The following is a 25,725-nucleotide window of genomic DNA, read 5'->3' as shown; positions in this document are numbered from 1 at the left end:
TTGTGTAAAAAAAGTAAATCAGTGAAGTTGCTTTCAAATGGGTAAGCTGGAAGGCTCTCTGAGATGACATTTAAATTGAGACTTGAAGGATGGGAAGGAGCCTGTCATTCAAATGAGAGGAAGAGGTTGGAGTCAGGAAGCATTCCAGGTAGAGAGATCCCCAAGTACAAAGGCTCCAAGGTGAGGAAGATTTGGTGGGGAGAGTTAAGCAGGAGCTGAACCCTATGGAGCTGTGAGTGACAGTCAGGTGTCTGGATTTCATTCCGAGTGCTGCGGGAAGTTGACAAACCATTGAACAGTTTAAACAGGATAGTCAGGAGAGTGACATGAACTTCCATGGTTTAAAAAGATTCCTTTGGCTGTTTGGAAAATGAACTGGGCAGGTGCCAGAGAATAGACAGGGAGGTCAGTTGAGAGGATATAGCAATAGTCCAAATGAGAGATAGTGATGCCCTGATCTAGAGTAGTAGCGGTGGAGATGAACAGAAGGAGAAGAGACAGACATTTTGGAGATAGGCTAGATAGAATCTGCTGATGGATTAAATATAGCTAATCATATTATAAATATGATTAAATATGAAAAGTAAGGGGCATCTTGATTTTTGGTTAGAGCAAAATGTAATCCTTCCTTCTTTCCTTCCTTTTTTTCCTTTCCTTCTCCTTTTTTTTCTTATTACTATTCTTAATACTTTTAGTATGAGAAGAAAAATCAGTATTTTTCTTATAGACATGTTAAGTTTGAGATACATAGTTGAGACTCAACTATATGGATATATGAATCTGGAATTTACATTTGGGGTATACATTTGGGAATTATCAGCAATTAGATGGCATTTCAAACTGTGGGAATGATTGAAAGGATCTCCAGAGAGAGTAGATCAAGAGAAGAGGCCAAGGAATCAGAGGGTCCTCAACATTTAAAGGTCTGATAAAAACAAAAGGGCTAGAAAGAAGATTGAGAATGAGTAGTAGACAATTAGATAGGTGGGAAACCAGAGTATAGCATCATGGAAGTCAAGAGTATTTCAAGGAGGGAGTGGCCAACTTTACTATGTGTACTCCAAGAGCACTGTTAGGACAGAGAGGTCTTCTGCATTTGGTTCCACGGAGGTCTTAGCTTGCCCTTGATAAGAGTGATTTCAGCAGGGGAAAGAAACCTAACTAGTGCATTGAAGAATGAATGGGAGATGAAGAAATGGAAACAGAGTTATGGGCAACCCTTTGGAAAGATTTTGCTATGAAGGGGAGTACAGAAGCTATAAAGTTTAGGGAAGGAAGTGTGGGTACAAGAGAGGTGTGTCTGTGTATGTGTGTTTAAAGACAAGAGATTTTATTTATTTATTTATTTATTTATTTATTTATTTATTTATTTATTTTTAAAGATTTTATTTATTTATTTGAGAGAGAGAGACAGTCAGCGAGAGAGGGAACACAAGCAGGGAGAGTAAGACAAGAGATTTTAAAACTGTTTGTTGCTGATGGAGATGGTCCAGTAGGGTAGGAGATAGTGACATGCAGAAGAGAAAGGTTAAGCGAAGCACTGAGGTCCTTGAGAAGGAGACTGAATCCAGAACACAACAGTAGAGACTAACAATTGAGAGTAAGGGCCTATCATCTACCTGTCAGGACAGAGCAAGGAGTTGGGAGTAGAAGTGAGCAGAGATGAAGGAGGGTCCATCTGATGCTTCTGTTTTCTTACTGGTATTCAAGACCTTGAATAGAGTAATATGGTTATATCATCCCCAGTAAGTCCCATGTCTTATAATAATATTTTTAATGCTGCCATATGTAAATCAAAATAGGGTTCAATTTATAACATTGTGAGACTTTTCACAGATACAAATTCACAAAAACAAATTTCTTGGTCAAAACCTGTGTGTAAATTTTTTCACTAAAAGTACATTCTGATTGACCATATTTTGAATTAAGTACAAGAGAACCAAGAGCATTCAGTAATTATAATGATAGATATGATTACTGACATTTGGAAGCTGCTTGCCCGAGTAGAACAGACGATTAGAATTTTACATTAAATAGGCTGAGGTTCAAACCTATATGGGACTGAATGCTTTGCACAGAAAAATTTCTGTGGCGGAGAACTGCATTCTTAACCTGTGCCAGGTATTTAAAAAACATGCTGTTTCGGTCATAAGGGAGCATAGGGAGGGGGTGGAATGGGTGGGGAGAGAAGCATTACAGATGATTTTGTGCAAACTCATCACCGCTGTTGGAAAAACAACACAAAACCACAACCAAGTCAGTAACATTATCTTTGGCCTACAAAGAATGGTACATTTTTTTGGCTGACTATCATCCTCAATAATTTATCTTGTTGTTACATAATGCGTTTCCTTAAGAAAACTCAAAATGCCCTACACAAGTTATTTCATTTGTCTTCATTGGATTATGAAGCTGAGAGCAGAAGGGAAGTTGTCTAGACCAGGGCTGTCTAATAAAAATATAACACAAGCCATGTATGAGATTTAAAATTTTCTAGTACCTACATTTTTTAAAAAGGTAAAATAAATAGGTGAAATTAATCTGAATATTATGTTTTATTTAACCTCATACATCTAAAATACTATCATATCAACATACAATGAATATAAGCAATGGTTTATGAGATCTATTTCATTCTTTTGTTGGTACCAAGGCTTTGAAATCTGGTGTGTATTTAACACTTCGAATACATGTCAGTTTGGATTGGGTGCATTTCAAGTGGTAGCCATACGGTATCTCAATTCTAGAGAATAATAGAAAGGATGATGGTCACAGGATTCAAAGTCTGGGCTCTGTTGCAAGCTAATAAAATGTGAGTAAGAGTTTATCACTGTCCTGTTCAAAATCCTTCCAAGACTTCCCATCACTCCTTTTTTTTTTTTTTTTAAAAGATCTTATTTATTTGAGTGAGAGAGAGAACAAACATGGGGGGGGGGGAATGGGGCAGAAGGAGAGGGAGAAGCAGATTCCCCACTGAGCAGAAAGCCTGACATGGGGCTGATCCCAGGACCCCAGGATCACGACCTGAGCTGAAGGCGGACGCTTAACCGACTGAGCCACCCAGATACGTCTTCCCATCACTATTAGAACAGCAGTTAACCTCTTATCTATGAGGCAGAACATGGTGCAGCCCCACCTCCCTTACCAATTTTATGGCTTACCAGTTTCCCCTTGATCTTGCTGCACCCATTCCTGCCTCTGCCCTACCTCAGATGGTGGCACTTCCTCCTCCCTCATTCTGGAATGCATCTTCTCATGGCTTAGTCAATGAATTTATTCAAGTTTTTGCCAAAATGTCATCTTGGGAAGACCTACGATCTAAAATGGCAATTTTCTCTAGCCACTCTCCAGCAACTTATCCTGCTTTCTTAGTGTTCATTACACTAAGTTCTGAAAATATGCATGAATTTTTACATTTGTTTACTATCTCCTCCAATAGAAGGCTAAGTTCTGTGAGGTCAAGGGCATTGCTTTATGCGCTGTTGGATCACTAGCACCTGGAATAGTATCTGGAACACAGCAGGTTTGTTGAGTGAATGGTGTTATTTATGGCAGATTACTTAGAGGGTATAGTATAATGTTTAAGGGTGTACATTCTAGGGTTAGACTCCTTGAGATCAAATTCCAGCTTGTCTGCTTACTATCTCTATTCTTTTGAGTAATCACTTAACTTTAAACTTCAGCTTCCTCATCTGAAAAATGAGGATGTTAATAATAGCATCTATTTCATAGAAATGATATTTGGTTTTGTGGATTAAAGGAGATAAGGTATATAAAGTACCTAATACAGTATCTGGCCTGTAGTAAGGACTCAAGAAAATTTCCCATTATTATCTATTAAATACAGATTAAAATGAGTGCCTTGGCTCAATGTATCCCTCAACCTACCCCACTGCTCCAGAGACATGGCTTTTGTCAAGGTTACTAACATTCCTTTCTCTTTGCCTCTGCAAAGCCTGTGTTCCCATTTCTAACTCTGATGCCCTTTTAACTCCATTGGATACTGTCAAACATTTTCTCTGACTCCCATAGTGCATGGGCCTTCCTACTGCTTCTCTGCTTGTTCTCTCTCACTTCCCTCTGCCGACTCCTCTTCCTAGTCCCTTGTTTATATTCCTCCAGGCTCTGCTTTTGATGCTGATTACACCTACTCCCTGAACAATCTCACCCACTCCTATGATTTCAATTGTCATTTTTCTGCTGCTGATTCCAAATCTACATCTCCAGCTCAATTTTCACTTCTGAGCTCTAGGTCCATATCCACAGTGGCCTTACAGCCATTCTGCTTGGATATCCAGTACTGGAATCATTCCTTTTCCACCAAAACTGCTCCTCTTATGGGTGTGCTATCTTAATCAATGGCCCCCCCCACCCACCTCTTGTCTAAACCAGCAAATGCAGTATCAGTCTTGAGTCCTACCTCTTCCAGACCACAGTCCAATCATTCACAAAGTACTCACAAATCTGTCTTTTACCTTCTCCTGTTGTCATACTGGAATCCAGGCCAACGTCACTTCCTGTCTAGATTCCAGCCTGGATTAAGGTTTCTAATAGACACCTCTGTATCCATTCTTTCCTCCCTCTAATTTTCTACAAAATAACTGGAGTAATCTTAATAATATGCAAATTCGATCTCACTATCCTGCCCAGAGCCTCCTTGCTTAGAGCTGCAAGGTGATACATAGCTCCCCATTGCCTTTAAGGATAAAGTGAAATTTGGCGGGACTTAATTAATGTGTGTTCAAAAGTTATACACACATACTTGTTACAAATGAACAAAACAGCAGTCCTCCAACATACCCTCTCCCACATTAGTGTACATCATCTCTTATGTTTCAGCTCCCAAGAGGCAACCAGTATCAATTATTTTACCTGACTCCTTTGGAATCGTTTCTGTACCTCTCAAGAACATGTTTATATTGCCATTAAAAAAAAAAAAATGAAGTGACTTCCAACTCTAGACATTGAAGATTCAGCTTATTTGCACCAACCCCTATAGTACTTACCATATACATGAACACTTCCCATTCCTCATCTTCTCAGTGTGGCTATAACTTAATTATATTACATTTAGTATTTGCACTGATAGGGCTTCATAAATCATAGTGTATACTAAGCTATGAATATTTATCTTTTCCTGTATAATTTTTTGCTTTTTTCTTGGGTTAATTACTATCTTTTCTCCCCCTGTAACTTGGTTTTTGTAATAAGAGTCTTGACTCCATTTTGATGTTTGTTGACAATTTTCAATCTCTACCCCTCATTTCCTATCTCCCCCATATCTGGGCAACCAAGAGAAGAAGACCTATGTAGGTTTTTACCTCTTACAGTCGATGAGAATTTCAAATATAGCGCAGGTTCGAACCCATGTTAGGTGGAATCCCCACCATGCTGACTCTACCTTTTAACCACAATCAAAGCCCTAGACCACTCCTAGCCCTTTGTTCATTCTCTCACCAGAATCCTGAAGGAACCCTTTGCCTGCTGGGAACCCCAAGCTTAGTGTTAGTCCTAAATATACTTCATTTATATTCACTGGTGGGTGCATTGTGTCATGTGTCTGGACACTCAAATAAATTCCTGAGTGGCGATCCTGCCTACCTCTGAGCAGACTGATCTATGTACTTTCTACATCTTTATCATTAATACATCCCCAAACTGCCCACACCCTTGATTTTGTAAAATTTCCCTCAACATACTTTAAATGCCAGATATTTTATCCTTGTCATTTTCTTGATGATCTTTCTCCTGGGGCCTCTGCCCTGCTCCAGTCCACCAGATGGGTTCATCTTCAAATTTCCTTTAGAGCCATGGTCTAAGATTTTTCCATTCACCATCATCCTGTCTTTCTCATGTATTGGAATCTCATTTCCTGGATTCTGGTTTCTCTTTTCTTATTTTGGTTGAACAGATCCTTGGATAGCTTCCTGAGAAATGGACCTATGAAGCAACATTTTTGATCTTTCATGTCTGAAAATGTATATTCTGCCTTTCCACTTGATTAATAATTTGATTGGGGAACTCTACATTGTAAGTTACTTTCTTCTACTATTTTCTAGCATCCAGTGTGGCATTTGAGAGGTCTGAAGCCGTTTGGGTCCCTAATTCTTTTTAGATCCTGTTTTTTTTCTTTTCTGGAAATTTTCAGATATTCTAATACCGCAGTAGGTTTTGCAGTTTCATAATGTGTCTCCGTGTAGGTTTGTTTTCATCAACTTCTTGGGAGCTCAAAAGGCTCTTTCAATTTGGGAAGTCATGTCCTTTCATTCCAGGAAATTTTCTCAAATTGTTGTTTTGTCGATAATTTCCCCTCTCCATTTTCTCCATTCTCTCTTTCTAGAACTCCCATTATCAGATATTGAACTTCCTGGACTAGTTTGTACCTTTCTCATTTTAAAAAAATCTCTTCCTCTCTTTCCATCTTTTTGTTTTACTTCCTGTTATAGTTCCTCATCTTTATGTTTTAAGCCTTCATTTGAAGTTTTCTTTTATACTATGATATTTTTAATATCAAAGAATTCATTTTCCCCTCTGGCTGCTACTTTTAAAAACATTTATAACATCCAGAGTCGCTTGGGTGGCTTAGTTGGTTAATCATCCAACTCTTGATTTTGGCTCATGTCATGATCTTGGGGTCATGAACTCAAGACCTGAGTTGGGCTCTGTGCTCAGCCGGTACTCTGCTTCTCTCCCTCTTCCTCTGCCCTTCCCCACTCCTGACTCAAATAAATAAATAAATCTTTAAACAAAAACAAAACCAAGAAAAAACATTTGTAGCATCCAGTTCTTATCTAACGATTGCAATATCTTATACTATTTCACTATCTTTGAATCTTTAAAGATATTACTAATAGGTTTTTATCCCCCCTCCTGCATAGTCTTTATTTCTCCCTGGTTGTTTTTCTTTTCTTTTTTTTTTCTTTTCTTTTTTAAAAGTTTATTTATTTGTCAGAGAGCGAGAGAGAGTACAAGCAGGCAGAGGGGCAGGCCAAGAAAGAAGCAGGCTCCCCACTGAGCAAGGTCCATCCTAGGGCCCTGTGATCACGACCTGAGCCAAAGGCAGACACTTAACTGACTGAGCCACCCAGACATCCCTTCCTGGTTGCTTTTCTATGTTAGTTTTGGCCTCTTTCTTATTAGAATATTCCATCAGCTGTCTGGAGATTTTTGGCTGTCTGCCCAAATCTAGGAGACAGGTACTAAAGAGTTTTAGGCAAACTCAACCTACATGGTTGGGCCTGGAAACTGTGGGTTTCACTGTAGGGCAATCAGTTGGTCAGAACCATGGGAAGAAAGTGAGGAAAGAATGTTAGCCATCTTGACATTCGGTTATAAACCTTCAGTAGGTTGCCTGTCAACCCTGCCAACTGCTGGCTTAGGGTTAAGCCTTCTTGGGGCTGCCAAGTCAGTAACTACTCAATTATGAGTTTTCCAGCTTCCAAAATTGTTTAGGTGCTGTTTCTTCTTTTATTATCTATGTGCTTGTGGACTTTTGCTTAAAAAAAAAAAATCCATTCAAACCATTCATGGTTCAGTCAGTTAAGGATCTGACTCTTGATCCCAGCTCAGGTCTTGATCTTAGGGTTATGAGTTCAAGCTCCCCGTTAGGCTCCACTTAAAAAAAAAAAAAAATCCATTCGCTATGATTTTGTGGATTATCAAGAGGAACAGAAGGTAACATGAGTGTGGTCTAACATTTCTAACAGTAGTTAAAGCATACATAGCCTTTACTGTATGATCACTAAAGTGTCTACTTTTTGGTCCTTGTCAAATTCACCAGACTATTCCACATCCATTTTATACTCAAACCGCCTTTCAGTATCTTGAATGCACTGTGTTCTTCCTTTTTCATCAGGCCCCAAGTGCTGATCCCTCTGCCAGGAACTCCTGCGTGCCACCTAAGTCCTTGTATGGATCCTTCAGGGCTCAGTTTAGCTGAGATTGCTCAAGGTGGACACGTTTGAGCCTCGGATTAAGGAGAAATCTTATTGCATGGTATCGATAGCACCCAGTTCTTCCTCTGTTTTAAAATGGGTCATCTTTTATTTTTCCTCCCTAGTCTACAAACTCTGTGCAGGCAGGGACTGTGACTATGCTCCAGCTCTTTCACTGCAGTATCTCGGCTCTTAGCACAGTGCCTGGGACATAGTAGGTGTCAAAATGCATTTGACCAAGAAACAGACTCTAAACTACAGAGAACAAACAGATGGTTATCAGAGGAGAGGAGGGCAGGGGGATGGGTGAAGTAGGTGATGGGGATTAAGGGGGGCACTTGGTGTGATGAGCACTGGGTGATGTATGTAAGTGATGAATCACTAAACTCTACACCTGAAACTAATAATACAGTGGAACTTAAACAGAAACTTGAAAACAAAATAAAAAATGAAACATTTGATAATTATACAAATAAAGACAAGTGAAATTACTTGCTTATGATAAGAAAGTAGAGATAGTACTGGAAACCGATTCTCTCAATCCTTTCTGTTCAAGTCTATCAGCCAATCTCTTTTTTCTTGGTTTGCAATGAGAAGAAATTAAATATACTTGATTAGGAAAAGGAGATGATGATCTCTTAAATTTGTAGGTGGAAAGGACCAGGATAATTGTCTATTTCTTCACAACTGAGAAAGCAGAGGATTGATGATGCTATATAGGTCATTACAGAAGGTTCTGGAACTGAGAATATCTTCTGGCTCCTAACCCTGTTTTCTTTTTTACCACTTGAAACACACCTGGGATGTTGCCTCTCCAACCTTCCTGTCTTTTATGCTCCATGAATATTTTTTTTAAAAAGATTTTATTTATTTATGTGACAGAGAGACAGCCAGCGAGAGAGGGAACACAAGCAGGGGGAGTGGGAGAGGAAGAAGCAGGCTCCCAGCGGAGGACCCCGATATGGGACTAGATCCTGGAACGCCGGGATCACTCTCTGAGCCGAAGGCAGACGCTTAACGACTGCACTACCCAGGTGCACCTCCATGAATATTTCTATGTGGTCTTCTTTATCTGATTTTCATCAAATAACTACCATCATATTGTTATTTAAGGGACTAAATCAATGATTCTTACTTGATGCGGGTTGTGCAAGAATCATCTTGGAGTCTTTTTCAATCTATACGTGCCCTTTCCTCCTCCTGCCTCTCCAGTCCCTGCCTAGGATGTTCTAGAATGATCCTTTGAAAATACTTCCCTAGTGCTACAGACGGAATGTTTGTGTCCCCCCCAAATTCATATGTTGAAACTTAATCCCCAGTGTGATGGTATTTGGAGGATCTTTGGGAGATGATTAGATTATGAGGGTGAAGCTCTCATGAATGAGATTAGTGCCTTTCTAAAACATTTCCCAGGGAGCTCCCTCACACCTCCTGCAATGTGAGAACGACAGTGAGAAGGTGACAGTCTCCAACCTGGAAGAGAGTTCTTACCTGAAGTCACCCGTGATGGCTTCCTGATCTCAGACTTTCAGCCTCCAGAATTGTGGGAAATAAATTTCTGTTGTTTAAAAGCCACCCAGTCTATGATATTCCATTTATAGCAGCCCAAACAGAATAAGACACCAAGTAATTTTTTAAAAATATTTTATTTATTTATTTGACCGATAGAGAGAGAGAGAGAGAGAGAGGGAGGGAACAAGCAGGGAGTAATGGCAGAGGGAGAGGAAGAAGCAGGCTCCCTGCTGAGCAAGGAGCCCAATGCGGGACTTGATCCCAGGACTCCAGGATCATGACCTGAGCTGAAGTCAGAGGCTTAATGGACTGAGCCACCCAGGTGCCCCAGACACCAAGTAATTTTGATATGACTCATCCTCATAGGTGGTGAATATTGTATTAAATATTGGTTATGACCAAATTACATTTTATTAATCCATTATTCTGACACATGTTGCAACGGCTCAACAAGTGATTGTTTTAGAATATTTAGTTCATTTATAAACACCGATTGAGGTAGAAAGGAGCCTCTTTTTGAAAGTCAGTTGTATTATCTTTCAATACCATACTCTTAATATTTCCCTTAAGGTAGGAAAAAGCAAAATACAGCACTGGAATTTAGGAGCTTTGATCCATCCACTAACCTGCTTGAGTTTGGCTGGTTTTTTGAACTCTCTCTGCTCCAGAATAGTTCCTTTCTATACAAGAGGGACAACCCTAATTATACCCAAAGTATAGCAAAAGAAAAAGAAAATGTCATATAGCATGCTACAAAAATGTTTTATAAAAGAAAAGATTTTGGTAACCAAACTGTGTCTCAATCTAAAACTGGATGCTGTGTGATGATCTTGGGGATGGTCTCTTGGCATCTCTAGGCCCATTCACTTGTGTAACATAGTGATAATGATAATGTCTCTTAGAGTAGCATAGGTTAAAATGAGATCATCAATCTGTAGCCCATTATAAAGCCATAAGTATTTTAATTACGTTTAAAAATAATAAATAGTGAGTTTAGCTAGCGAATGTGTATGTCTGATGATACCATCAATATAATTATCCTATGCACACTTTTTCTGGCTTGTAAGCACTTGATTAGAATAGGCATGTGAGGGGCACCTGGGTGGCTCAGTGGGTTAAGCCTCTGACTTTGGCTCAAGTCATGATCCCAGGGTCCTGGGATCAAGCCCTGCATTGGGCTCCCTGCCCAGCGGGGAGCCTGCTTCCCTCTGCCCATCTGCCCCTCTCCTGCTACCCCTCTCCACTCGTGCTCTCTCTCTCAAGTAAATAAATAAAATCTTTAAAGAAATAGGCATGTTGGGGCGCCTGGGTGGCACAGCGGTTGAGCATCTGCCTTCGGCTCAGGGCATGATCCTGGCATTGTGGGATCGAGCCCCACATCAGGCTCCTCTGCTATGAGCCTGCTTCTTCCTCTCCCACTCCCCCTGCCTGTGTTCCCTCTCTCGCTGGCTGTCTCTATCTCTGTCAAATAAATAAAATCTTTAAAAAAAAAATAGGCATGTGAACACAGATGAACTGTCAAGGGCCTTGGAAAGAAATATTAGGATGTTTTTGATAGAAGAGCTTCATTTCTGAACTTCATTGCCCCTAATAGGACTTGTCTGGACTGACCAAAAGGCATAAGATTTTGATTCCCTAAAGCATTAGCTTCTGACCACTTTCACATCCATATCTAGAGTTCAATTACAGGACTGGTCCCTGAAATTTAATTCTGATGGATGTGGAACATGATGCATTGAAATGGATGACAGTCGTAAATGGGGACCCTTTCTTAATGACACATCTATAACACACACAAATAACACCAAAAGGCCTAATTAAGACTTGTATCTTCATTAGAAATGGTGGTTGGTATTTTCTTATATGGACTTCCATTGTACAAATTATATAATAATGGAAAACAGGAATGAGGTAACGTTATCATTTATTTAAGCATGGTTTAAACAGGACAGGGCAATTTACCAGTATTTCAATGCATGCTTTGACCCTGATAGTTTATTTTCTTCAAAACTATTCTGAGCTACTTTATACTTGACATCATTTGGATGTTTTGGCAGCTTCTTTGTTCTTACTACACCATTTGCAAGTAGATCAATTACTTAGGTCCCTAGGTCTCTTGAATATACGATGAACAAATATAGAATTACTTACAAAGCGATTAGACAAATGTAGGTTTTATTTCTGCACAAGCCTGGAGGTTTGTGGCAACAGTGAGTGATTCTGTAAATGTGAAAAGGATTGAAATTAGGAGTCACTAGGCAATGGATGGCTGATAGAACAGGGTTGGGGAAAGTTGGGGGCGGGCTCTATTTATATGAGTGTGAATACCCTGGTTTCTGCAAACTTCCATTTTCCTCCCCCTTTTTATTTTAATTTGCTCTATGTCAAAACAAAAAAAAACAAAAACAGGAGCCCTTTAGGCTAGACATTATCCAACAATTGGAACATGAAAGTTCGTGACAAGAGTTTTGGATTCCATGTACCAGTTTCACTGATGACTCACTGGGAACTTGGTATAAGTCACTTAACCTTGTGCTACTTCCGTTCCTGCTGGATGTGTTCAAAAAAGGAGGATAATATTCGATCCTAAAAATAATTAACTAGGGTGACTGTTTAGATTTCTAAGAGGATATTTAATTATGCAGATTTCTCCCACTTCAATAATTATAACCTGCTTGTATGTCTTAATATTTACCCTTTGGCTAAATTCTAAAATTTTACATTAATAAACATACATTTTCTCTCTTTAACTTCACTTTTCAACTCTATGCCCCACGTACTTGGTATCCTTGTTTTCGTGGATTAATTTTTACTGATAATATCTTTTCATACTGTTCCAGATCAGTAAATCTGTTTCTGCTTTTGCTGGATTCTAGATTCTAATCAAATCCTCTATATTTCATCTTATTTGGATTAGGATTCATTCCCTTAAAATTTACTGCCAGCATATTAGCCTGCTATTTTTCTTATATGGACAAGATTCATTTATAATAAAAGCATAATTTATGTATAACAGAACTAGAAATACCGTATCTTAAGTTAAATTTCACATAATTTCTGTTGATGGCCTTCATCCATCTTATTTGCATGTTAATTACTCCTCATTAATATATCTATCTTGTATATAAGCTGGGAGAAGAAAAATTTCACCATTCAACTTAAAATCAGAATTTTGCAGCTATGAAATGCCCTTAGAGGTCATCTAGTTCAAGCCCCTCATTTTATAGATAAGAAAGTGGGTAAGTCACTTAGATCTAAGGCCACACAACACTTAGAGTTGGATCTAGAACCTGTGAGTGGTGCGTCTCCAGCCACTGTTGCTGTTACTCAAGGTCTAATTAATACATATGCATGCTTTAATTGATGAGTTCGTTGAAGGTCAACCCATGCTGGGTTTAGCATCTAGGTAAGCTTATCTGTTTATATTCAGATTCTGCACTTTTATTTATTTATTTATTTATTTATTTATTTAATTTAATAATTTTTTTTATTATATTATGTTAGTCACCATACAGTACATCCCTAGTTTTTGATGTAAAGTTCCATGATTCATTACTTGCGTATAACACCCAGTGCACCATGCAATACGTGCCCTCCTTAATACCCACCACCAGCCTATCCCAGTCCCCTACCCCCTTCCCTCTGAAGCCCTCAGTTTGTTTCCCAGAGTCCATAGTCTCTCATGGTTCATTCCCCCTTCTCTTTACCCCCCCCCTTCATTCTTCCCTTCCTTCTCCTACCGGTCTTCCCACTTCTTATGTTCCATAAATGAGTGAAACCATATGATAATTGTCTTTCTCTGCTTGACTTATTTCACTTAGCATTATCTCCTCCAATCCCGTCCATGTTGCAGCAAATGTTGAGATTCTGCACCTTTAATTCAGGCCAACCAAAACTATAACCTTGTGAACCAGAGGTTTGGATGGAGAACTGGCACAGGTCCATCCTCCCACTGAATACACATATGCCACACAGATGCTGGGTAGTCATCTTTGTTTCTGAGGACAACACATCACTTCTCAGTGGCAGCAACACATTCCATGTTCATTTGACATTTAATTTACAACCACTCTGAAATAGACATCATACTTTTTGTATGTAGGGTCCCTGCCCTCAGTGAACTTACAATCTAGGACGAAGACATATGTGAAACAAGTAACTGTGTAAAGAGTTGAATCCTGTAAGTGTTGACATTTTAAAAGCATCCAGTTAAAAATTTTCTTCTTTGTGTCATGCGTTTCTTGCAAAATTAACCATTTTAATATATAACCAGTGAAGGAAGTTGTTAAGCATATAATGGAAAGTTGGTTATTCATATTTGACAAGGTTTATTTGGTCCATTACTGTCTCTCCTGTTAGGTACACTATTGTGATTAGGTGAAGTCTTTTTGGAGGTGGGAAAGCTGAAGTTTTGGAGTGGGGTAGATAAAAATGAAGTAAATATTACTTTTATGTTTTAAATTAGTATTTCTATTAGTATTTATAAGTAATGCGTTCTTTGGGTAAAACATTCAAATTATACATAAAGGTATAAAGGGCAAAGGGAACATACTATTCTGGGTATGCACACTTAACAGTTCTTTGTTCCTTTAGCTTGCTTATTTATTTATTTATTTATTTATTTATTTATTTATTTAAGATTTTATTTATTTGAGAGAGAGAGAGAAAGTGAGTGCCTGTGCACAAGTGGGGGAAGGGGCAGAAGGAGAGGGGGAGAGAGAGACTCTTAAGGGGGATTTCATGATGAGTGCAGAGCCCTGCATGACCCTGAGATCATGGCCTGAGCTGAAATCAAGAATCAGATGCTTAACCCTGAACTACCCAGGTGCCCCTTTGTTCTTTTTTTAAGAGAAATTTTCTATGTACATAGAAACATAAGTATATTTTGCCCCCACAAATGAGTTAATGATTAATATGCTTTTTATTCATTTACCCTAGACATATTTATACATCAATAATACTGATTTATCTCATTTAAAAAATGTTTACGTATTGTACCTTTGTATGGATATACCATGATTTACTCAAGCAGAAGCTGACCTTTTAAAAAGTTGGAAATATTAAATACTGGGGATGTTAAGTGGAGAATCTATATCTGTATGTGTATCTACCTGTATGAAATAGTCACTGTCAGAGTGAATAGGACAGCCACAGACAAATAGTAGTCAAAGTTTATTTTTTAATTTTTAAAAAAGATTTATTTATTTATTTGACAGGGAAAGAGAGCGCAAGCAGGGGAAGCGGCAAGCAGAGGGGAGGGAGAAGCAGGCTCCACGCTGAGCAGAGAGCCTGACCTGGGGCTCCATTCCAAGACCCTGGGATCATGACCTGAGCGGAAGGCAAACGCTTCACCGACTGAGCCAGCCAGGGGTCCTGTAGTCAAAATTTATTAAAATAATAACTATTTGATCTTTGTTGACTGATAGATAGAACCCATCAGTATTTTGATTGGTTGCTTTTTGTCTTTTCATTAACAGCTGCTGCTAACTTTCTCCCTAACTAACCCCAGGAAGTGGTAAAAGTCAAACTTTTTCCTGTCTCAGAACATACTTGGTGCTGTCTGTAATATCTAAATATGGTCACTAGGACCCAACATCCTTGCATTTTAACTCATACTGACTTTCTTGATGAATTCCCCACCCTCCTTTGCTCTCCATTTGGCTTGACTTCCTGTCTTTTATCAGCAGCAATCTATCAAGACCCTATAATGCGCTCAGTGCAGAGCAGAACAAATCGAAGTGTTCTACCTCACAATTTAAGGAAGGCAGGGGGCTAGTTTTTGTTTTAAGATAAAAATCTTTTAACAAAACACAAACTCCCCAAAACTTCCTTTAAACCAAACAGCATTGTCACACGCTCACAAGCCCTTATTACTTACATAGCCAGATGACTCAAGATTACTAAATTTCTATTCATAAGAAGTTTGCTGGCCCCAAATCAACATTCAGGCCCTCCCCCATCTTCCTTCTCTCTCCCCTGGGAGACTGACGTTTGGAGCGCTCGCTGCACCACGTTTTAATAGAATGAAGACGATGTGCGTTTGCTGCCTGAACTGTTTGTTCTGGGATTTTATAAAGCCTCCCTCAAACCCCTCCTTTTTAAATTTTATTTTTTGAGGAGGGGAAGAGGAGGTCAGAATCTTTTTGACCTCCAAGTCTTCGAATTTGGAAATATATTCTAAAACTGGTAGAGACGAAGGACTTGTTTGCTATTTATTATGGAACTGGGTGTGCATATCAGAAATTAGCTACATCTGTATCCCCATCAGTCACTCAGAGCGACAGGGGCGTGAAGGAAACAGCACTAGCCCTGCCTTGGGGGGTTACAGTTGACGCTTCTACCTTTGCACTTGACCCCTGAAAAACGAGCTCACTTTTCCCTTTGGATCTTTCACTTCACAGCCTCCCTGGCAAAACTGGAAAAAAAAGTCACCGTCAAACCTGAATGGTCCTCCAAGCCTTTCCATTCCCCGGACCCAGAGGCAGTGGTGGCGGCCACCTCCTCCCCCCAACTCCTCGCTCTTTTCACACGCGTTCGTGGCAACGAGAAAAACACTCAAATAAATGACTGAGACCCAGAGCGTTCCCTTTGGGTGGCCTCCCCACAGCGTGAGACAGAGTCCCCAGCCGCGGCCCATTCCCAGCCCTGCCTGTTCGAGGCCCGCCGCCGGCCCCGGTCCTGGAGCGCGCGGGCGGGGCGGGGAGGGCCGGGGGGAGGCGCGCGGGGGCGGCCGGGAGGGGGCGCCGCGGGGGCGCGAGCCAGGCTGAGAGGCCCGAAGACGACGCGGACTCCGAGCCTGGGAGCCGAGGTCGCGCTGGGGTCCCGCGCCTGGGGTCTTTTGCCCAGGGAAGGCGGGGCGGAGGCGGCGGGAGGGGCGCTGAGGGCGGGGCGGGTGGCCGCTCCGCGCCGCAGCTCTTTATCCCGTGTGCCCGAAACTCGGGGCTGAGAACTTCTCCCCGCCTGTGCCCCGCGCACTCGGCGACCCCCGGCTCCCGCACCTTGTTCCCAGCCCGTCCCCGCCCCGCCTCCGGCCGCGCCGCTACCACTGCCGGCCGCCGGCCGCGCCGCTCTCGGTTACAAAGGAGGGAAAATGAGCCGGGCGGCGGCAGCGCGGCGCGGGGCCACCGCGGCGGCGGCGATGGCGGCCGCCCCCGGCACCACGTAGAACGCCCCCGCCCGCTCAGCCGAGGCCCAGGCCCTAGCGGAGCCTGCAGCTCGCCACTCGCCTCCCGAGCCCAGCGCGTCGCCTCCTGGCCAGAGGAGGAGGAGGAGGTGGTGGTGGTGGTGGTGGAGGAGGAGGAGGGAAGGAGGAGGCACCGCCTTCTCCTTGCCGCGCGCCCTCGCCGTTGTCTGCGCTCCGCTCAGGACCAGTTTGGGGAAGTTGCCGGAGCCCCGCGTCGCCCAGATGTGCGACCTCATTGAGCCGCAGCCGGCGGAGAAGATCGGCAAGATGAAGAAGTTGCGGAGAACTTTGTCGGAGAGTTTCAGCCGCATTGGTGAGTGGCTTGCTGCCCCGGGCACCCGGCCGGTCCCCCCCCCGGCGCCTCCTCCTCCTCCCCGCGCTTCTGGCACCACCAATGCAGCGGCCGCCCGGGGCTGGCGTGGGGTGCGCTGCGGGTGGACGGTGGAGGGAGCAGTGCCCGGACCTGGGGGGAGGGCGACAGTGGAAAGGAGAGACACCCCTCTTCCTCAGGATCTGGGGGTTCATTTGTGGATGATCCTAAGCCTACAGTTTGGGTTCCGTCTCCTCACCACTAGCGCTCGGGCTTTCGCGCCCGCGGTGGACAGGCGATGGGACGCCCCAGACCCCGCTGCGCACCCGGCTGCGCGACCTCCTAGGTCACTCGTTATTTGTTCGCGCGCAGACTTTGCTCTGTGGTGTTTAGTCAATAATTTCGCTTTGGAAATTGGTGAGACGTTGAGCTGTGCCTTGGTATTGTTCAACACATCCAACCTAAAGGGAAGTGGGACAGATACCTTGGGACCTTTTGTTCGGTACTTCGGGTCCTCGAAAGCGAGATTTGGCTGTTCCGTCTTGAGCTCTCTGAATCTTTCCATTGCAGCAGATAAATGCGCTCTGTGAACTTCTCTGAACATTGAGGAATAAGTCTCCCGAACTTCTTACATTTACTAGAGCTCCGGAGCTATTGTCTTTAAACCAGCCAACCAACCAACTGATCGACAAATAAAAACCGATTGAGAAATGTTTAGGACATTTAAGAATAAATCCATGTCACAGACTGTAACAGGGTGACAACAGTATTATGTGGAATGGGTTTGTTAGCTTTTTAGGGTTGTCCACAGAAAACCCCTTTTAACCTTAAGACGGTAGCTGCTTCCTCTAACATTATAACTTTCATTTATATAGGTAACTGTTTTCAGTAAGAGATTCATACAAGCACTAAAAATAGCCCCTTAGATTCCCTAAGAAGCCTTCTAGCCTTTGTTTCACTTGTTTAACATGTCATCCATGTTAATGAACGTGTTAATGGAAATTAAGCATAAGGTACTTAATTCCTTAAAATAAACCCCTGGGGTGCGTATGAGTATTGTAGTCATCCTTCCATCCCTTCCTTTAAAAATCATTTTATAAGTGCACTCTAAAATATGCAAAGTTTGTTCAAGTAAGAGAAAATATGGATGAAAATTTAGCCTAGTTTTCTTTGTTGTCTTTAACTTAAAATTTCCTATTGGTATACAAAATCTCTCCCCAAATGACTGTAAAGTTATGGTGTGAAACCAATATTTAATCCTGGTTTTGCTTATTACATGTATTGGATATTTGCAGTTTCACTTTTACTTAGGGATGCATATGAAGAGTTCCTACATGCAAATGAAGTTTGAAGCCCAGAAGAATGTGAGAGGGCTAGGTGTTGAGTTGGTGTGCATTTTTAAGGAGAATGTTCAGCCCGGGACCCAAACCATCACAGAGGCGGGTTCTGCAGTCCATTAAGCCTTGTTCTAAAACACATTAACTGTATATTTACTAATGCTAATGACTCTGTTGGAGCCCTTCCAGTTTTGTGTTAAATAATTCATTGCCGTTGAATCTCAGTAAGAAACCAAGGACAATAATACAAAAATTCCTTATGTTTAAGCAATTTCAAGATTTTGATCAACAATCAGTAAAATTTGGATTAACTACAATGCTGGCAAATAGGGTATTACAGTTAGTTGGATTTTCTAGCTTACTGAGATTTAGTAACGTGAAACTCTTTTTGATTCCAACACTTGTTAAAATATCTTTTAAGATCTAGTAGATTTTACTTCCTCCCTTTCAGAAACAGTACAGTGCAGTGGGCATAACTGATTATTTCTTGTATTGATGGAGGATCATGATTCTGAATAGTAACTCTCATTCTGGAGTACTGTAAAAGGAGATAAAGAGGTTTTATGTGGTTATGCTTGTATAGCAAACCCAAGACATACATTGGAAATGGGATTACAGAAAAATGAATCGTTGTTATCTGTGTATTTTCTTAATGTTTTATTTGCAAAATTAAAAAGCAATAAAATCAATTTGATTATATAAAGATTTTCAGGTGCTTCAGGCTATTGAATGGAGTTTTTACTCTGTATGGAATTACATGGTACATAGACTAAGGGTGTGGGCTGTGTGTGTCAGACCCCTGGGGATTTCCCATCTTGCCACTTGTAGCCTATGTGACCTTGGACAGGTCCCTCAACTTCTGAGCTTCAGTTTTTCACGTACAACTCAGTTTTGTTATTGGCACTTAGTGAAATAACACATATAGTGTCCTGTGTGGTATGTAGTGCAGACTCAAGAGATGTTCATGATGTGTTATTATCATTATTGGTAGTTACATCATATTGACATAACTGATCTTCTAGGTGGGAAGCAAGAGAAGTGAGGGGAAGAAGTGGCTACTGACTTTACAGTATAAAAACAGGATGGGTTTTGGAGTTAGTCTGGTCTGGGTTCGAACCCTGTTTTTCCAGCTTGCTGCGTGCCTTGGGCAACTAGCAGAATATCTCTTTAACTCCAGAGTCCACATATGTAAATTTTCTCAAGGTTGTTGTGGAGATTAAATCAGGTAGGGTACATAAAATACCTAGTGCAGTATCTGTTACATGTGAAAAAAGTACTGGGGGCTGTTTTTCTTCCTTCCCATTTCTCTGTTTATCCCCCATCTTCCTCTTGTGTTCATTGGTACTTCATGAGGAGATCAAAGAGTGAACGGTTTATTCTTGTTAAATAATCCAACATCTCAATATATGTATTCCCTGTAACCGGTCTATGATGGCTTTTGAAATAAACATACTGACTTTATTTTGCTTTTATGGTATGATTCAAAAGTGTAGCTTGTTAATATGGCAAAATATAAAGTATCATTGTTTAGCCATGAGAAGTGAATCATCTATAGAAAATGAGGACAACTTTTGAAAGTATGTGATAGTCAGTGTTTATTAACAATTTTGACTATATAAAACTAATAACGCTAATGTTTAATTTATTCACACATGAATGATCATGTCAACTTTGTCACCACCCATCCCAAATACAGCTGATCTGAGATTACTATATTGTGTAAGGTCTAATACAACACATTCACTTTCAAGCCATAGCACTCTAATTTATGACATCTGCCAGAGAGTGGCTATAACACAGTTACAGTTCTTTTATAAGATGGGTATAATTGAATTTCAAAGTCATCCACTGATTTCAGTGGTGAGTGTTTATCGTTTTCTGCTAAATAGTATCAGTGAGTTCACTTATTTAGGAACTACTGTAGTTGTCTTTTTTTTTTTTTTTTGGTTAGCATAAAAAACAACAAATGGGAACTTAGTTGTTAAAAAGTTTGTATTAAAATCCTTTTCCTCTTTTCTTTCCTTTTTTTAATTTTTGAATGATAGCCTAGGAGGAGGAACACTTTCTGTAATATCTGATGTAAGATTAAAGTCAAACTGGCATGTCTTCATATTCATTTGAATGCATTTTTCCACACTTATGTGAATTAACTTGTAGAGAAAGGAAGTTTATGCTCTGTGATATGGGAGATGAACCGCACGTATACCATTTCTTTAAAAGATGTAGCTTGTGAGAGAACTGAAGGAAAGGAAGAGGCTATGGTTACACTGAATTTTGGGGTTTGTTACCTTGTGCTGTAAGTGTGTAATTGGGGTCCAGCTGTCATTTGATAGGTCCATTCTTAAGGGTAAAATTTCAAGCACAGAATTTAAATATGGTACCATGTTCTCTACCCATGTAGTTTCAGAAGATTTAAATTTGCAAACTATGAAATGGAATTTATATCTGTGATCCTTTCATAAGAGAAAATTGTATATGGTTTTCATATGCCAAAATTTTAGTGTGTCTCAAAATGTAAGAGGCTGTGGTTTTGCCATTGAGGTAGGACTCATTAAGTCAACAAATAATTGAGTACCTCATATATACTAGATATTGAACTGACATTGAGATTCAGTGGCCACTGTTACCAGTCCTCAAGGACTTTAAGAGAATACAGGCCAATGAATGGGCACTGACAATATAGAGTGACAGATTTTACCAGGAAGATTAGCATAATTTGCTGTTGGAGAACATAGGAAGGACACCACTTGGTGAGATCATGGAAAGCTTTCTAGAGGAAGCGATGTCTGAGCAGAGGACTCAATAGAATATCTGATTACCTTAAATGATTTCATATATACCACTTTGTTAACCCATAAAAATGTAATATGCTTGCTATTCCAAGATATCTTCGAAGACAGTTGTGAGTTTACATTTACATGAATGATTAATGACAATCAGGGAATGTAATCAATAATGAGATGTTGTGTGCTTGTTTAGGTCAGAGTTTATTCATCAATGACCTGATAAATATTTGGCAGAGACATCTTTAATTGGCCTTTGTTGTTACTGTTAACCGCTGTTCAGGGCAAGAATTCAATATTTATAAGAAACTGTATAAGGTGTCAATCTACCAATAAAGGGTTTCAATGAAGCCATAGATTTTTGGAGTCTTAAAATGTTCTCCCCTGTGGTATCTTGGGCTTGAGAATAGAGTGCAGGGGCAGAGAATCTAGCTCCCTGCTCCTTATATTTTAGGAAATACACCTGCAATTCCTCTTCTATTTCTTCCTTCTATTTCTGCCCCCAGACCCCACCTCTTTATCCAGGAGGCAAGAAGGAAATAGTCCCATCCGGATGTCAAAGATATTTTTTTTTTTTTTAAAGATTTTATTTATTTATTCGACAGAGATAGAGACAGCCAGCGAGAGAGGGAACACAAGCAGGGGGAGTGGGAGAGGAAGAGGCAGGCTCATAGCGGAGGAGCCTGATGTGGGGCTCGATCCCAGAACGCTGGGATCACGCCCTGAGCCGAAGGCAGACGCTTAACCGCTGTGCCACCCAGGCGCCCCCGGATGTCAAAGATATTTTAGTTTTTTGCTTTCTCTCAGCTTTAGGGTCTTCATTCTGTTTGCAATTACCCAAATGATGGTATCAACTGTAGTTCTTACTGGATGCTTTGCTTAAGAAAACCCATGGCTAAAATTGGGAACTTTTGTCACGTCCAGAGTAAATAAAGTATGGAAAGTCTGTGCTGTGAATTATAAGCTTGGTGCTTTAGGTTTGCGTCTTGCCATGACAGCCACATAATTTTTCATTAATCTTTGTTAAATGAGCTAGATATGAGGCTGTACAGTGATTGACTTTGTATTTGAAATCAATGAGCGAATCATTTCTTATTCCAAAAAAACACTTTTTTTTTTTTTTAGATGGAACAGCTTGCCTGTATTTATGTAGGTCACTAATATTTTATCTAGGAATCACTACTCAAGTATGTTGATGAGAGAACATGCCTTAGGTTTGAGTAGTTCAGTAACATGGTTGGCTGATATTTAAAGAAAGTCTTCTAGATTTGAAGTTTTACATTCTAAGTTCAAATATAGCCATTAAGGATCATCTAGGCTGTACAGCTTTATCAAAATAGCTTATTTTAGATTTAATGTAAGTTAAAGCAAATGCATAATAAAATGTGCGTAAGTAATTGAATGCAAGGTAAGCGATTTGAGACTAGGAGAAAGGGCTGTCTTTTAACTTTTCATTCAGAAGAAGTTGCTGTCTAATGAAGCAAGTAGAGAAATTTATTACAGATCGGTTTCTTAGGCAAAAAAGAGGAAAACTAAGAATTAAACTTTCAGAAGCATTTTATCTCCCTCAGTCTACCCTCATCCACCTTAACTCTCCACGACCACATCTGTAGTAGGAAACAAAAATATCCTTTTCAAGATTGCTAGACTGTGTAGTATAAGATCTGAAATGATAGCTTCAGTTTAAGCACGTAACTTCTCTCAGAGCTTAATTGCCAACATAATTTGCTTTCCATTGCTTTTGTCAGAACGTAGCATTCCAAGTAAGAGCTACACAAGTGCTTCTGTCCCTGTCTAGTATAGACCAGTGAACACCTATGCACAATTCTATAAATTGGAACCATTTCTCCAACTAGTGGTTTCAGCTAAATTAGCTCCTTTGTGCCTTCTCCTTAATATGAAACATTCTAAGTAATAGTAGGATTTAAGGAACTAGGGTGTTTGCCAACAATGCATGAAATACTTCTCTTTCTCTTTAGAGTAATAAAATTCCAGTTCTGAAGCCAGGCATATTTAAATAAATTTTAAGCATTTGCTAACTCCTATAAAATATTCTGAATGTATTGTTTCCTTTGGTGATACTTCGTTATAGAATGGATCATGTTGAAATGCTCGAATTATGTCTCTGCAGTGCTTATTTTACATGCTTAGTCTTTCATCGCTGTATTTAAACTTCTCTCGGCATGAAAATCTCGTTCAGGGCACTGTGCAGAGTGGGTGTCATCCTGACAGTTGGTTTGGGAGGACCACACACTGTGCCTAATGATATATGCTCAAAACCCAGAAGTTGAAGGGGAAATTTCTTTAAGATTACTTTTTGATGCTTTCATACTTCCATTAAAACATTTTCTTACTAAAGAAGAGATAGGGGAAAGATATGCATACTTCTTTTCCATATTTGGGAGGATGGTCCATTTACATATTTATGAAAGTGTTTCACAAAGATGCATGCTGTGCAATTCTCTGTCTCATTTGCAGCTTTCCTATTTGTATCATAACATTGTTATTCAGGTTGGGGTACAATTTTACTTTCTGAAATGAAAACACCATACTGCTTTGTTTTCTTTCTGTTTTCTAGAACTTAGATGCTTAGTCTCTTTGAGATGTTTCACAATAACTGTTTCCCTTCCCTTTTTATTTTATAGCTTTGAAGAAAGACGAAACCACCTTTGATGAGGTAGGTTAAATTTCTTTATCTAATGTTAGATGTATTTAATTACTGCCAGGTACAGTTAATAGGTGCCAACTTCGCACTTAGGAAAAAAATGCCTTAAAAAAAAAAAGAGATCTCTCTAGTTACATTATATTATTTTCAGTTTTAAGTAATCATTCGAATGAGTTTTGGTAGCAATCAACAGAAATATGTCCTTTTCAATGAATAAAAGATACCCACAGGCCTTTGTATTGCTGCCTTCTTAATGGTGGTGGAGCTGGCGAAGCCCAATGTGAGGTGGGTGCTTAGGGCAAGTCTGGAGTTGTTGGGGAGTTGGGCATCGTGGCTCCCTGCAGCCCTCCTCTGAATCATGGTGTGATGTGATGTTGACGCCACATATTGTCTGTCAGACTCCCAAAGGAGAAGCTGACTTTTCCTGTTCCAGTTTTTCTATTCTTTGTGTATCAGATCTGCCTTTATCTACTTGCTACAAAGTAGCAAAAAAAGTCTGTTCCAGTAAGGCCCAGGGTTCCTGTGTAATTAATAGCATTCTGAAAGTGATTTTTAAATTGTATTCTTTCCTGAGTTTTGTGTAGTATCAGTGGGAATCACCAGAGACACAATGTGTTTGCACAATATTCTCAAGAGTGCTATAAAGTGTTTCATTGTCACCATCCAAAGCCACAGTTATTGATCTGTGTTGTAAACTGGGCCACGTGTGTATATATATTGGGAGTTTATATGTGAACACAGAGGTATACACGCAATGTGCTTATCCTGCAGCCTAATGGAGCATAGATTAGTTTGGTGGTGGTTGTTTAACAGTTGCCGATTCCATGAAATATGGTACCTGTTGTCCCTCTGCTGTAATGCTTCAGAGAAGTGAGGACATTTGTACTCATGGAAAGTCTCCTTGACCATGTGGTTGGCCGTAGTGCAGGGCAGGACCACTCAGGGAGAACCTGCCCCCATCGGGATTTCTGGATGCGGCCAGTGCCGTTTGGCTCTCATGGTCCGCTGCTTCATCTATTGCACCTGTTCTTTTTTTCCTGGGGCCCAGCTCTCTGGAGCTACGTGTCCCTGGACTCCAGAACAACTTCCCCTAGCAATAGTCCTGAAACATCCTGTAAAACTTAGTTATTTTAGACCTGAAGCAATAGAGGACTATTTTCTTCCCTATCTATAGTAGGTAATAATGATGTTCTCCTCTAAACCTGTATTTCTGGAATGTCTGCGGTGTTACTGAGATGTTTTTAGGAGAGTGTTTTCTTCTCAGAAGAAATCTATGTGAGAATATTGGACACCTTTTCCTCTTTGTAAAGAAAAGTCTCCCCTCTAATTAGGGAGGTAATTTAAGCTTACATAAAAAAGAAAAATAAGGAAAAGGAGAAAGAAAAATCTCCCAATCCTATTATCTAGCTACAGCCACTGTTGAATGTTCTTCTTTCTTCTTTCTCCTTGTTCAGAAACAGAAAAACATAAGCCATATATTACATCCTGATTTTTTTCTTGTAACCAATAACGTGGTATTTTCCCATGTTTTTACAGAGGACTCCTAATCATTATTAGGGATTTGAAAAACCTCCTGTTTAGTTTAAATGCCATTGTTAATGATTACATGTTATTTTGTCATGTGGCTGTGAGATTTGCTTTCAAAAAAATCTGAGGCTGGAACCTAGATGAAAGTTAAGGATATATCAAGCCCATAACAACCCACCCTCCTTTACCCGGAAACCTCTGCACAAAGGTCTGGATTTTGTAATTTGGGGCAGAATTATCCGTAGCTTTTACAAAGTGTTTTCCTTCCTCTGCACCACAAGAGATTGGATAAAAAGCTCAAATTAGTAAATCTCGGAATGGTACACCTGGAAGAGATGTTGGAAATCACGTGGCCAACTTCATCGTTTCACTAATGAAGAAATTGAGGTCCAGAGGGGCCAGGGAATTTCCAGTTAATTATGGGAAGTGCCGGGGTCAGACACTTAGGAGACAGTAGTAGTAAAGGCATGCCTG

The 25,725-nt window shown here is 40.3% G+C and overlaps 1 protein-coding gene across 6 annotated transcripts in view; it reads left to right on the top strand.

The window, feature by feature from the left end:
* Window positions 1-25,725, top strand: part of CDK14 (cyclin dependent kinase 14) — a 924,301-nt gene that overhangs the window by 125,281 nt on the left and 773,295 nt on the right. For 3 of the 6 annotated variants that reach the window (XR_015724025.1, XR_015724024.1, XM_045793298.2), the window contains exons 1-2: window positions 16,722-16,942; window positions 23,705-23,736. Coding sequence is in view for 2 of the 6 variants with exons in the window: in XM_045793298.2 (XP_045649254.1) it covers window positions 16,852-16,942; window positions 23,705-23,736 (123 nt within the window). In the remaining 4 variants the exon portion in view is untranslated. Of the gene's footprint in view, window positions 1-16,721; window positions 16,943-23,704; window positions 23,737-25,725 lie in introns of those variants that run through there. The other 3 variants (XM_087861097.1, XM_087861096.1, XM_045793297.2) reach the window with 2 other exon arrangements.

The sequence above is a fragment of the Ursus americanus genome, chromosome 3, assembly GCF_024610735.1.
Source record: "Ursus americanus isolate L20-20 chromosome 3, mUrsAme1.1.p, whole genome shotgun sequence".
Classification (NCBI taxonomy): Eukaryota; Metazoa; Chordata; class Mammalia; order Carnivora; family Ursidae; genus Ursus; species Ursus americanus.
This window is presented reverse-complemented; position numbering and strand designations above follow the sequence as displayed.